Raw genomic sequence first — 14229 nt, forward strand, 5'->3', positions numbered from 1 at the left:
ATAGCTTCTATAAAAGGTTGCCTTGGAATGAAGTAGTTTCTCTTCCTCACTTAAATCTAAGTATCACATTAAATCTCTCTTAGCAAAAACTAATTCAGCAGTCTTGTACTATAAGCAACATTATCATCAGAGGCCTTCAAGCTTCCACACCTCAATTAAGTCAGTGAAATAGAAAAAATATCCCTGGAAGATCTGATCACATGGATCTCGGGGAAAATTCTGTGACATTTCCAAGTGGGGGAGCATCTGGGGAAATCATTTCTAGCTCTGGGAAAAGCAGAAAGTACTTTTTAATAAAGTTATAAATAAATAACTTTTTTTAAAGAGAAGAGTGATTCAGAATTAATCAGAGATGGATTCAGAAAGATAATATTCTTTGATAGACTTTTCTTTGTGTGTGGGGGAAATTATATCAAAACCAGTATTCAAGTTAGACTGCAGAAATGGGCATGATCAAGGCAACGCCTCAGCCGATGTCAACCCTCAAGGGTTTGTCTTTTTCCGCCCTGATGGGATTGGAGGTAGGACGGGTTTGGTGTTGGAGCCTGGTCGGTTTGCAATCTGGGGCACACGAGGAGAACCAGACTTGGATTTGCTGGCTTTTTTTTCAAGCGTGTCACTAGAAAGTTCAGCGTCTGCAAGGATTAACCAACAAATTAGTAAGCAATTTCAAGGAAATAAAGATTGTTCTCACTGAACAACACTATATAATCCCGCCATTGGTCTTCCTCTCTGGTACCCCACTCCCTCGCAAGCACCACAGCAAGCAGACATTCTTTCAAAACTTGCACCAGCTGAGAAATCTGCGTGTGATTCGACTGGAACTTTCCCAGTGGAGAACTGATCTATACCGAACCTGTGACCCTTAGTTCAAATGAGCTTATAGGGGCCAAAGGAAAAGGAAGATGTAGACTAGCTGGGGAACTCAGCCCAGAGAGGAGGATGGGGGCATGAAGCACCCGAACTACAACTCCCATGAAGCATCACAGCAAAATTTTTGCACTGAAATTTTTTGTGTTGTTTTTCAATAAAAAGTTGAAATTTTCAAAAAAATTTTGTTTAGCTGAAAACTCAATTTTTTGTTGAAAAACAGTTAACAGGAATTTTTCAACCCCTAGTGACTACCCCTAATTCATAGAAGTGGAAAGTTAACTACATGCCTACATTTATTACCACCATTTGGTGTTCTTAAGACATGTACTATTAGAAGACGAGACAAGGTAATTGCACCGTAATCTGGATATACTTATACCCCGATACTCAGACCTCAGTGGTTCAGGAACCAAATTAGCGATCAACATTAGCCAAAAGAGCCACAGTCATGCGAGTTCATTGTTTCATTTACTGCAGTACTATATATTCCTATTTAAACCCTATGAAAGGGGAAATATTTAGTTTATATATATATATATATATAAAATTCTCAAAGCAAAATGGCTGACCAAGTATTATTATTTTATAAACTACAATTGGTTAATAAATAGTAAAAGCATCCTGATTGGTTAATAGCTTAGATTGGTTAATAATTAAATCACACAGTGTTTTAATATCATGTGCTGCCAAGAGCCACGGATGCCACATTAAAGAGCCACTTGCGAGCCTCAGTCTGAGTATCACTAACCTACACGATAATTACCGGGCCCTTATAACAAAGGCTGAGCAAAAAAGTAGATTATTTTGGAAAACAATTCAGACCTTTCAAACTTTCCATTCCATTGCGGACTCCTCCAATGTCCCCACATTCTGCATTGGCCTCTTCGGAGTATCGGGCACTAGGAACTGGGCTCCGGGCAGACAAGCTTTCTGTAGAAAATGCGCCAGCCGAGGACATTATAGATAACCCAGTGGTGGCACGTGATTCTCTGGAGCTGAGAGTGAGAATGGATTTATTCTTTCGTGGTAATAAAAACCATACACTGTGAGTTTGTTTAACACGACTTCAGTGACACCAGTAATATTGTCAGTCAGGAGCCTGAAATAAAACATCAGACTCAGCAGTTACACAGCACTTTTTCCACACATGACAACACTTCTTTGGAGGTAGTAAACAAAACTGCCAGCACCCACTTTAATTTTTAATGTATTTAACCAATCACAGACAGGGAAAGAAAAGCAGAGGTTCATGCTACAGAGTGAATCAGCTGGAGAGATGGGATTCGAACTCAAAGAGTTCCTGTTTGCCAATTCTATGTTCAGCATAATAAACGGTGTTTCTTAGTGAGTGATTTTGGGATAAATGAAGAATTTACAAAAATTACAAAGATCTATTTATTTAATAGAAGATCTGGGAGGCTCATAAGGAAATTTTAACATTGTCTAGAAGACACATCCAGGCAGAATCAAAGGATGGTTTTGTGGTAAAGGCCCTAAACTGAGATTTAGAAGATCTGGTTTCAGTTTCCAGCTCTGGCACAGACTCCCAAGGTGATCTTGGGCCAGTCTCTTTCTGCCTCAATTCCCCTTCTGTAAAATGAAATGAATAATACCTCCTTTCTTCCACACTTTCTCGGTCTTGTCTATTTAGAGTGTACACTCCTCAGGGAAAGGACCATCTCTGACCATGCATATGTACAGTGCCTAGCACAATGGGCGCTGGAGAAAGCAAGCACCTCTGTAATACTACTAATAAATAACCTGGCTGTTGGGTAGCCTATACAGAAGCAGTTGGTGATCTCACTTCACTCATCAGTGGGCAGGTCTCTGTGGCACAAAGCCACCTCTACATTTGGCTCTACTGTGGGAAATCAACATAGAGGCCAGGGCCTGAATGGGCAGCTTGCCTGCAGGTCAACATGGACACAGATTAGCATGACAATGATAGTGCCTGGGTTGTCACTTGTTCTGGGACTACACAGATTTCAGTCTCCAAGGGTGTGACTCCAGCATCTATAACAAACACAATTTGTTTAAGGAAAAAAAATGCCTTGATGCACATTTACTGCAAAGAAGTACCAGTAAATACCCATTTTAAACAAGAAATCACAAAGAAACTTTTAAGAGACTGTAATAGACATTTAATAAAGTCCATCTTTACACAACAGCTGTTCTGGCCTATTGTGTGAAAGAAAACTGATTCATAGATTCTAAACTTGGGACCATTCTGGTTATCTAATCTGACCTCCTGCACAAGCCAGGCCAGAGCGTTTAGCCCAATGATTCCTGAGTGGAGAGCAATTACCTGTGATAACACTGTGATTAGAATGTCTTTGGGGGAGAAGGGAGAATGGTTTAAGGAGCAGACAGGGTTATGAACTGGCAGAGCCTTTGAAATAAAAAAATAAGGAAATTCAAAATATGAGGGGGAAAGAATCAAAAGAATGAGATACAATAGTGGCATAAAGCCCAGAAAAAAACACCAGGAAATGATCTTCATTGAAGGCCTGATCCTGGCCCATGGACAGCAATGGGGATTCTGTCATTGACCTCAATCCGAGCAGGATTAGATCCTGAGAAGTCCTGAACATTCACATCTCTCGCTGAAGTCAATGTGACCTGGGGGTGCCCTGCTGAAGCAATGTGCTTAACCCTAACAGTGATCTCCCCATAATACCCACCAGGCGTCATTACAGGATGGCAAAGCAATTACTGGGAGTTGTAAATCCAGGCTAAGATTAAACAGCAGCTTTGGGTTTTTCAAAAATATCAGTGCCAATGCAAATACTAGTTTCTGAAGGGTCCGCTCCCTGCTCTGCTATTCTAGAACACAGCCCTGCATCTGTCTCCTAACAGAAACTAAAAATAAATCACATTCAGGTTGGAATTTAACCCCGCGTCGATCTCCATATAGTATACATGAACATGTCATGTCTGACCGCAATGTGGTACAATCCAATGCAATAACAGGCAATTCTGAGTTGTCTTACACTGTGTCCCTGAATAGCGACGGATTATGATGTGGCATTTGTAACACAAGGTATATAACTAACGACAAGAAAAATGCTTGATGTCTTTCTGTTAACTCATCCCTCACACCTGGTGAGTTGTAATAAGTCTGTATCAGGGGTTCTGCTAGGGTGACCAGATAGCAGTGTGAAAAATCAGAACAGGGAGTGTGGGGTAAGAGGTGACTATATAAGAAAAAGCCCTAAATATTGGGACTGTCCCTATCAAAATGGACATCTGGTCACCCTAGGCTCTACTGATAAGTCTGATACGGGCTGTGCACAAAGGGTCCTGATCCTTGATTGGGCCTCTAGGCATAAATGTAATAAAAATAAACAATCATATACTACAAGACTCCTGAAAAGTTCCTCAGCATGAAAAACAAATGCGAGTGAATTGGGTGGGGTAAGCAGGGGTTATATGGCCCCTGCCATCACAGAATCTGAGTGCTTGTCAACTCATTGACTTTCAGTGGGAATTGGGCACCTAACCGCCATTTGTGCCTTTGAAATATCTCCCCCAGGCATTACCCCAGCCAAGCATTCTGTAAATCAGTTCTGATCATCTAGTGCATCTTCAACCCCTCACTATAGGGGCACTGGGAAAATAATTAGTGTATATAGTTAGGTAGGGATGGCCAGGCTTCTCTTCAGAATTTACTTTTCTCCTCTTTTCCTTCCACCAAGACAAATTCCCTACCCCGTGACTCTGTTAAAGTGAAAAGAACAGAAAACAAGCATACTCAAAATAGGACAAGAAACTGGAAGAATGAGATCATAGTGCATATAACCGATATATATATAAAAGAAATAAATTGAGGATTAAAGCACTGGACTGTAATGGGGTCTCATATGTACACTCACTGTACTGTATGTATCTGTACTGGACTGCAAAACAAATTCTCAACTCTAAGATACATAATTCCATGTTAACACATGACATTGCAGCAGATCAGTGTTTTCCATTGCATGTTGTATGGTGGTGATGGGACCCTTAACATTAATTAATTAATATTTTCTGGGTCAGACCCTCAGCTGGTGTAAATCAACCTAGCTCCATCGAAGTCAATGGAGCTGCACTGATCTACACCAGCTGAGCATCTGGCTCCACGTCTGCACTGGCTAAGGGACCAGTAACAACCAACGTTGTTTAGGCCCCTGTGTGAAGATAAGTTGAGAACCCACACAGTACATTTATGAGGGGAGAGATTAGTAACTGGCAGAGGTTATCCGAAGTCTAGGAAGTGTGGATCATGGGGCCTTCTTCTGTGGGACCATGGAGGGTTCGGCCCTGAAGTTCACCTTACAAGGTAGAGAGGAGATCACAGAAGGAAAAGAAGGCCAGAGGTGTGCTGAAAGAATGCAGGTCCCTGTGCAGTCACCCACTAGACATGTGCTCTGGGCTGGCCCTTGGAACAGAACCATGGAATTCCTGTTTTCTATTTACAGACCAGCTACAGTACTGAGCATCATCACACTAAGGCCTGGTCTACACTACCCCCCAAATTCGAACTAAGGTACGCAACTTCAGCTACGTGAATAACGTAGCTGAAGTCGACATACCTTAGTTCGAACTTACCACGGTTCAGACGCGGTCCACACGCGGCAGGCAGGCTCCCCGTCGACTCCGCGGTACTCCTCTCGCCGAGCTGGAGTACCGCAGTCGACGGCGAGCGCTTCCGGGATCGATTTATCGCGTCCAGACCAGACGCGATAAATCGAACCCAGAACTTCGATTCCCAGCCGCCGAACTAGCGGCTGGGTGTAGACCTGGCCTAAGTGTCAGTGGCCTGCAGGCCTCCTGCTTTTAGGGATAACAGTTGGTTCGGTTTCCATAACAGCTCAAACTAGGGCAGTAACTGATGAATGTGATGAATTACGCATATAATTTGGGACACTGCCCAACTGAGTTCATTAGTTGGCCCTAATCCCAGAGGTGAGGAGACAGTGCTTTGTTTGCTACGCCCACAGGCCAGTAATTCACATTTGCACCATATGCTTACCGCACACGATTTTTCATTTTACTGCTTCTGCCATCCCAAATGTTGGAAGCATGGAATTGAAAATAAAAGAATATTAATTCACCTCAATACGCAAACCAAAAAACCCCACCACAGGTCTTAGCATTAAGTTTCTGAAGTGATGTTTTACAAAAGCACTAGAGGGAGTCTATACAAGAGCATTGCCATCCTGCCTATGAACAACTCTCATGCAAGCCTTCATTATTTTTCCTTGCAAGAGGATCTGACAATATGACTGTATATTTTGCTGTAGGCCTGATGCATACACAGAAAATGAATCTGATTAGCAGTTTGCTTTCTCTCTCCTCTCAGTTGTTTTCCCACTGTGTTATTAAGAGCGTTAAATGAAAACACTGCTAAAGTCAAAACACCAAACTGTGCTAGAGTGGAAAGACACATTTATTCCCATATGTGAAGGGCTTTAATGCTTTTACAACTCATCATAGCTTCACACTCACTTGGGTTATGGGTCTTGCCTCTTTACTGGTGTGGGCAGATGATGCATAATCCCTTGGCAACCTATTATGCACTCTCTCTCTCTCATGCATTCACTCTGTTCCCTTCAGCACACTCCAATATGGTACAAGTACACAGTACAATCTAATCCACAGAGACCTACCATTTCAACATTTTTACAGCGTGTTAATTAACTTCTGTAATTACAGTGGCCGGCTGGACAGCATATAGTGGAAATGTATGAGCTCTTTAAGATTTAAACAGAACAGTCAGTGTATTTCACCAGCAAGTTTATCCACAAAAAAGCAAGAACTCTGCAGCCTAAAGGACAAGGGATAAAGTGAACTGCAAAGGGATTGTGGATGTTTTGCATCTCTCACGATCAGACCAAGTCACTGTCGATGTACACAAGTTTTCAAGTACTAATTAACACTACCTTTTTAGAAAGGTAAAAAAGACATACAGAAAAAAAAAAGATCTCTTTCAAATACCCCTGGAAAGGCACTATGGTCTGTGTGGAACGAGAATGGGACTGGCAGTCAGGAACCAATAAATTCTAATCCTGGCTTTACCACTGACTCACTGGACAAACGAAGGCAAATTAATTCACCATGCTGTGCCTCAGTTTCCCCTTCTCTAAAAATGAAGATTAGACTTCCCTATCTCTGTCTCCTACCTGGAGTAGAAGACCGAGGCCTATCTCCCCGACCTCACAGCAGCAAAGGATCACTCAGAGATTTCCCAGCCAGGAGCAGGAGGAACTGGGAGTTCAGTGCTCAAGGCTCAAGCTGCCCCCCGCCCTCAAGCTCTTTGCCATCTTTGACTGAGAGGGTCCAGGCATAAGAAGGGGTTATAACAAAGGCACAGGGACACAGGGTGGGAGGGTTGGGTAGAGTGAGCTGGAGGGATTGCTGATGCTGAAACAATCCACAAGATCAGAATTTGAGGAAACAGGGATATCACCACCAGCCCCTCCCGGCCCAATGGTATTCCAGTCACCACCAGTATCTCCTTATGTAGAGGACAGAGAAACATTGTGGTCTCCTGGATACCACTGTGCAGTAACTGTTGGTAAATTATGACTTTAAATAGTGATCACTCTAGTTTTGTTTCTCTACGTGGAGTCCCAGTCTCTTCCATTCTTCTCCCCATCCTTTACCATTTTTTTTCCTTCCCTTCTCCAACATGCCCCTTTAAAAACAAAGCTCGTGAAATCTTCAGTCTGCAGCTAGGTCGTCCACATGAGTTACAGCACTTATGCACTATCATCCCCAGGTTCTGTTTTACATTGTAGCAACATGTGTTTAGCAAGGCGATTGATGTAACAGAGGAGACACCTGCATTAGTTGGGGAAATGGTTTTAAGTCTTGTGCGATACAGCATTATCCTTCAACCTGTCCAGCAATAATCTGTTCATCCAACAGCTAAACTCACCTGGTGTCTGGGCTAGCAGGGGGCAGACTCCGGTCTTGGGTGACATTACTTCCACTTGGGAGCATAGAGGTATATGATGGTGGCTCCAGTAATCTGTGTGGGCTGATCGCTGCAGGGGTACTTGCAAGATGCCTGAAATGACATCAAAAGAAAGTTAAGCAGGCGGTGCATACATTCATGTACGATAATACACTACTTTCAACACACTGATCTAGTGTCCTTCATCAGAGTATCTCAGAGTGCTTTATAAAGCTGGGTTAGTATTATGCCAATTTTACAGATGGGGAAAGTGAGCCACAGAAGTTAAAGCCAAAACTTCCCATAGCTCCTAGATTTTAATGGGAATTCTGACAGCATCTTTAAAATTCAGGCCACTAATGTAGATCTCTAAATGGATATAGGTGTCTAACTTTAGGTGCCTGTGTTTGAAAATTTTGGCCTAAGTGACTTGCCCAAGGTTACGTATCAAGGCACCAACTGCAGCAGTAAGAGAAAGCGGGAGTCCAGACTCCCAGTCCCCATCTCTGCTTAGTAGACCACGTTGTAATAAAACTTGTGTGGTACAACAATAAACACAGACTCCTGGAACTACAATCAGTAATGCATCTATGCGCTCCTGATTCCAAAGTGGTAAGCTAAGCAAATTTGTTTTAATGAAAAAAAAATGGTTTTGATCTATTAAAAGATGCTATGCCTGTTAAGGGTGAGCTTTTCAAAAGCACTCAAGTGATTTAGGAGCACAGGTCCCATTTGAAAGTCTCGCCTACAGCATTATTTTTCTCATCATCTTGTGTCTATTATTAACAAGGCCTGGAGTTCCTTCTTCATGTCTTCTACAACAGTCACTCACGGTAACATCTAACAAAACGTAACCCATGCTAACTGCAGTATTGCCTCCATTTTATATATAGACATTAGTCACAGTGCCAAAGAGCACTGCTGAATTTCCAATGTAAGAGAAGTCCCTCTTAAAATGTTTTATTTAAAATTAAGTTACAGCTCTTAAAAGATGTCCTTTATCTATCCTATGTACAGGTGCAGCAGCCATCTTGCTGATACACCCCAACTCAGCACTGAAGGAACCTCTTTCTTCGAAGGGTGACCAGCCAATTTAAGTGCCATGTCCCCTCATTATTTAGCTCTTCTGCTAAGATTGCCAATAATGTTGTCAATTGCAGAAGTCGTTTGTAGATCCTTGTCCCATAGGAATCACAGATACTAGAATCACAAAAGCTCTTTTAGGTTGTCTAAACCAACCTTTGTCAATGCAGGACTGTTCCCTATTGTACGTTTTCTATTGCTTTGTCCTGTTTATTTTTTTAAAATGTCTCAGTGATGGGATTGTCACCAGTTTCCTTGGGGAATCATTCCATAGCCTAACACATCTCACTGCAAACAGGATTTTTCTGCCATTGGTCTTTCATTTGCCCTTTCTTAGTTTCATCCTATTAATCCTACTTATAAATAAATCTCCCTTAAAGTGAGACCACAAGTATCTATTGCATAGGCCACCAAACGGTTGCCAGCAGGTAACGGCTTTTGGTCATTATTGGCCTGAACCAATTACATAGAGAAAAAGGGTCCTTTATCCCATTGCCGGCCCTCAGAGCCATTGCTGGCTCTCAAAAGCCTTCTAAATCAATGTCATGGCATTTAAAAGAAACCGAAAACAACCCTCCTCCCACACACGTTTCCTAACAAATATCTCCACTCAACATGCAATGCTGAAACACGCAGCTCGACAGCAGAGGTTAGGAGAGCTCAGACAGAAATCTGAGACGAGGATACATTATGCACCACTTCCAATGGAAGGTCACAGTCTAAGGACTTGTCCGCCACAGGAAAATGGACTCTGCTCCCTGAAATGAAGGCTTTGATTCAGAATCAGTGACCCATTCTCAAAGGCTAAATCCCTACTGATAGATACACTTAAAACAACCAGCCAGACAATTGAAAGAAACGTGTTTTAAAAGGCTTCACAGGGATTTCCCCCTCCCCGCCAAATCCCTTATTTTTCACACTGACAATTGAGTTTGTGACTGTCATTAAGGTTTTGTCGTCAGTTTCATTAGAAACATTCATATTCAGGGAGTTTATAATTTCTGTTGCTCTAGGCTGCTGCAGTTGAATAAGAAAGAAAAACATGTCAGCTAAGTTAACTTACACACTCTGAAGCATATGCAGTGTTGATGTAGCCATGTTGGTACCAGGATATTAGAGAGACTAGGTGGGTGTGGTACTATTTTTTATTGGACCAACTTCTGTTAGGGAGAGAGAGGAGCTTTCGAGCTTCCACAGAACTTCTGAGTATGTTTCAGTACTTCTGAGTACATTTCCCAGACCTGAAGAAGGGCTCTGTGTAAGCTCGAAAGCTTGTCTCTCTCTGAACAGCACAAGCGGGTCCAATAAAAGAAATTACCTCATCCACTTTGACACTCTGAAGAGGACATCCATGAACCTAGGGCCACAGTTACTGCCTCTTTCTTTCTGCCCCCAAAATGGGCACAGAATAATGTGGCAAAGCAACATTATGTTGTACCTGTATCCTGTACCCATCAACCCTTAACCAGGGGGCGGGGCTACTCAGGAAGACCAGGGCTTTAAAAAGCCCACTCCTAAGCGACCAGAGGAGCTAGCGAACAGGAGCGGCTAACGGGAGTTTTGCGAGGGAGTTCTCCAGGGAAAGTGTGTGTGTGTGGGGAGGGGATACATACACTTAACATTCCTTCAAGTATCAGAGAGGTAGCCGTGTGAGTCTGGATCTGTAAAAAGCAACAGGACTCTGTCGCTTTTAACATTCCTTAAACTTCTTGAAGCTTAAAGCCAAAAACACCCCCTGATAAAAACAAAACAACAACAAAGGAACTAGCTTCAGGAGTAAAAAGAGAATGCAGGCAGAAGTCCAGCAACAGAGTGGGGGTTCCCCAGTTTATTGCACCCAATGCAGCATATATGATTACCTGCCCTATGGGCAGGTGGTGAATGTGTGCCTTTGGTGCAAGGTGCTTCTGGCCCTCAGAGACCATGTACGGGCTTTGGAGACCAGGATGGCTGAGCTGGAAGAGCTAAGGGAGATAGAGAAGTACATAGAGGAGACTTTCCGGGACACAGTAGAATGGTCCCACCCCCAGTCTGAGAGCCTCTCTGCTGTTGAGGAGGGTGAAAGTCTCAGGGAAGAAGAGCATCTAACTGGAGCAGAGGGAAACGATCCCATAGTTGGGACCCTCCTTCCAGATGATGTTGCGGTATCTTCTCACACTGAGGATACCGCTCCGGGGGAGGGAACTCTAGTTATTAGGAACAGACAGGTATTAGTAATGGGTGATTTGATCATTAGAAACATAGATAGCTGGGTTTGCGATGACCGGGAGAACCGCATTGTGACTTGCCTGCCTGGTACGAAGGTTGCAGATCTCTCGAGACATCTAGGTAAGCTTATGTGTAGTGCTGGGAAGGAGCCAGTGGTCCTGGTACACGTAGGTACCAATAATATAGGGAAGGGTAGGAGAGACGTCCTGGAGACCAAATTTAGGCTGCTAGGTAAGAGACTGAAGTTCAGGACCTCCATGGTAGCATTCTCTGAAATAATTCCAGTTCTACATGCAAGGCCAGTTAGACAGGCAGAACTGCAGGGTCTCAGTGCGTGGATGAGACGATGGGGTAGGGAGGAGAGGTTTAGATTTATTAGGAACTGGGGCAACTTTTGGGAAAGGGGGAACCTATACAGAAAGGATGGGCTCCACCTAAACCAAAATGGAACCAGATAGCTGGCGCTTAAAATCAAAAAGGTCATAGAGAAGTTTTTAAACTAAGGGCTGAGGGAAAGCCGACAGATGCGGAGGAGCATGTGGTTCGGACATCCCTTAGGGGAAGATCTATAAATGGAGATTCCCTATGTCCTAATAAGGAGGAGAGGATGGAAGATGATAAAATACAGGGAGGATCTGATGAGAAACAGTCAAAAGAAAAAAAGTCCCATTCAATTACATCATGTAATGGCAGACAGCTAAAAAGTAACAAGTTTTTAAAGTTCTTATATACAAATGCTAGAAGTCTAAATAATAAGATAGGTGAATTAGAGTGCCTCATATTAAATGAGGATATTCATATAACAAGCATCACAGAAACTTGGTGGTATGAGGATAATCAATGGGACACAGTAATACCAGGGTACAAAATATATCAGAAGGACAGACCAGGCCGTGCTGGTTGGGGAGTGGCACTATCTGTGAAAGAAAGCATAGAATCAAATGAAGTAAAAATCTTAAATGAACCAAACTGTACCATAGAATCTCTATGGATAGTAATTCCATGCTTGAATAATAAGAATATAGCAGTAGGGATACATTACCGATCACCTAACCAGGATGGTGATAGTGACTGTGAAATGCTCAGGGAGATTAGAGAGGCTATTAAAATAAAAAACTCAATAATAATGGGGGATTTCAACTATCCCCATATTGACTGGGTACATATCACCTCAGGAAGGGATGCAGAGATAAAGTTTCTTGACACCTTAAATGACTGCTTCTTGGAGCAGCTAGTCATGGAACCCAAAAGAGGAGAGGCAATTCTTGGATTTAGTCCTAAGTGGAGCATCTGGTCCAAGATGTGAATATAGCTGGACTGCTTGGTAATAGTGACCATAATATAATTAAGTGTAACATCCCTGTGGCAGGGAAAACACCACAGCGGCTCAACACCGTAGCATTTAAGTTCAGAAAGGGGAACTACACAAAAATGAGGAGGTTAGTTAAACAGAAATTAAAAGGTACAGCACCAAAAGTAAAATCCCTGCAAGCTGCATGGAAACTTTTTAAAGACACCATAATAGAGGCTCAACTTAAACGTATACCCCAAATTAAAAACCATCGTAAGAGAACCAAAAAAGAGCCACCGTGGCTAAACAACAAAGTAAAAGAAGCAGTGAGAGGCAAAAAGGCATTCTTTAAAAAGTGGAAGTTAAATCCTAGTGAGGAAAATAGAAAGGAGCATAAACTCTGGCAAATGAAGTGTAAAAATATAATTAGGAAGGCCAAAAAAGAATTTGAAGAACAGCTACTCAAAGACTCAAAAAGTAATAGCAAAAAAATTTTTAAGTACATCAGAAGCAGGAAGCCTGCTAAACAACCAGTGGGGCCACTGGATAATCGAGATGCTAAAGGAGCACTCAAGGACGATAAAGCCATTGTGGAGAAACTAAATGAATTCTTTGTATTGGTCTTCATGGTTGAGGAGGTGAGGGAGATTTCCAAACTTGAGCCATTCTTTTTAGGTGACAGATCTGAGGAACTGTCCCAGATTGAGGTGTCATTAGAGGAGGTTTTGGAACAAATTGATAAACTAAACAGTAATAAGTCACCAGGACCAGATAGGATTCACCCAAGAGTTCTGAAGGAACTCCAATGTGAAATTGCAGGACTACTAACTGTTGTCTGTAACCTATCATTTAAATCAGCTTCTGTACCAAATGACTGGAGGATAGCTAATGTGACGCCAATTTTTAAAAAGGCTCCAGAGGTGACCCCAGCAATTACAGGCCAGTAAACCTGACTTCAGTACTGGGCAAACTGGTTGAAACTATAGTAAAGAACAAAATTGTCAGACACATTGATGAACATAATTTGTTGAGGAATAGTCAACATGATTTTTGTAAAGGGAAATCATGCCTCACTAATCTACTAGAATTCTTTGAGGGGGTCAACAAGCATGTGGACAAGGGGGATCCAGTGGATATAGTGTACTTAGATTTTCAGAAAGCCTTTGACAAGGTCCCTCACCAAAGGCTCTTAAGCAAATTAAGCAGTCATGGGATAAAAGGGATTGGTAACTGGTTAAAAGATAGGAAACAAAGGGTAGGAATAAATGGTCAGTTTTCAGAATGGAGAGAGGTAAATAGTGGTGTCCCCCAGGGGTCTGTACTGGGCCCAGTCCTATTCGACATATTATGATCTGGAAAAAGGGGTAAACAGTGAGGTAGCAAAATTTGCAGATGATACAAAACTACTCAAGATAATTAAGTCCCAGGCAGACTGCAAAGAGCTACAAAAAGATCTCTCAAAACTGGGTGACTGGGCAACAAAATGGCAGATGAAATTCAATGTTGATAAATGCAAAGTAATGCACATTGGAAAACATAATCCCAACTGTACATATAAAATGATGGGGTCTAAATTAGCTGTGACCACTCAAGATATCTTGGAGTCATTGTGGATAGTTCTCTGAAAACATCCACTCAATGTGCAGCAGCAGTCAAAAAAGTGAACAGAATGTTGGGAATCATTAAGAAAGGGATAGATAATAAGACAGAAAATATCATATTGCCTTTATATAAATCCATGGTACACCCACATCTTAAACACTGCGTGCAGATATGGTCACCACATGTCAAAAAAGATATACTGGACTTGGAAAAGGTTCAGAGAAGGGCAACAAAA

At 42.3% G+C, this 14229-nt stretch overlaps 1 protein-coding gene across 1 annotated transcript in view; it reads right to left on the minus strand.

Annotated features, from left to right (window-relative positions):
- Positions 1-483: 483 nt before the first annotated feature.
- The window catches only part of LRGUK (leucine rich repeats and guanylate kinase domain containing), a 77576-nt gene continuing 63830 nt past the window's right edge, over positions 484-14229 (minus strand). Inside the window, exons 18-21 of the mRNA XM_065423322.1 lie at positions 7793-7924; positions 5885-5911; positions 1696-1868; positions 484-635 (exon numbers count right to left, since the gene is read on the minus strand). Coding sequence (XP_065279394.1) covers positions 484-635; positions 1696-1868; positions 5885-5911; positions 7793-7924 — 484 coding nt within the window. The remainder of the gene's footprint in view (positions 636-1695; positions 1869-5884; positions 5912-7792; positions 7925-14229) is intronic.

This window comes from Emys orbicularis, chromosome 1 (assembly GCF_028017835.1).
Source record: "Emys orbicularis isolate rEmyOrb1 chromosome 1, rEmyOrb1.hap1, whole genome shotgun sequence".
NCBI classification, from domain to species: domain Eukaryota; kingdom Metazoa; phylum Chordata; order Testudines; family Emydidae; genus Emys; species Emys orbicularis.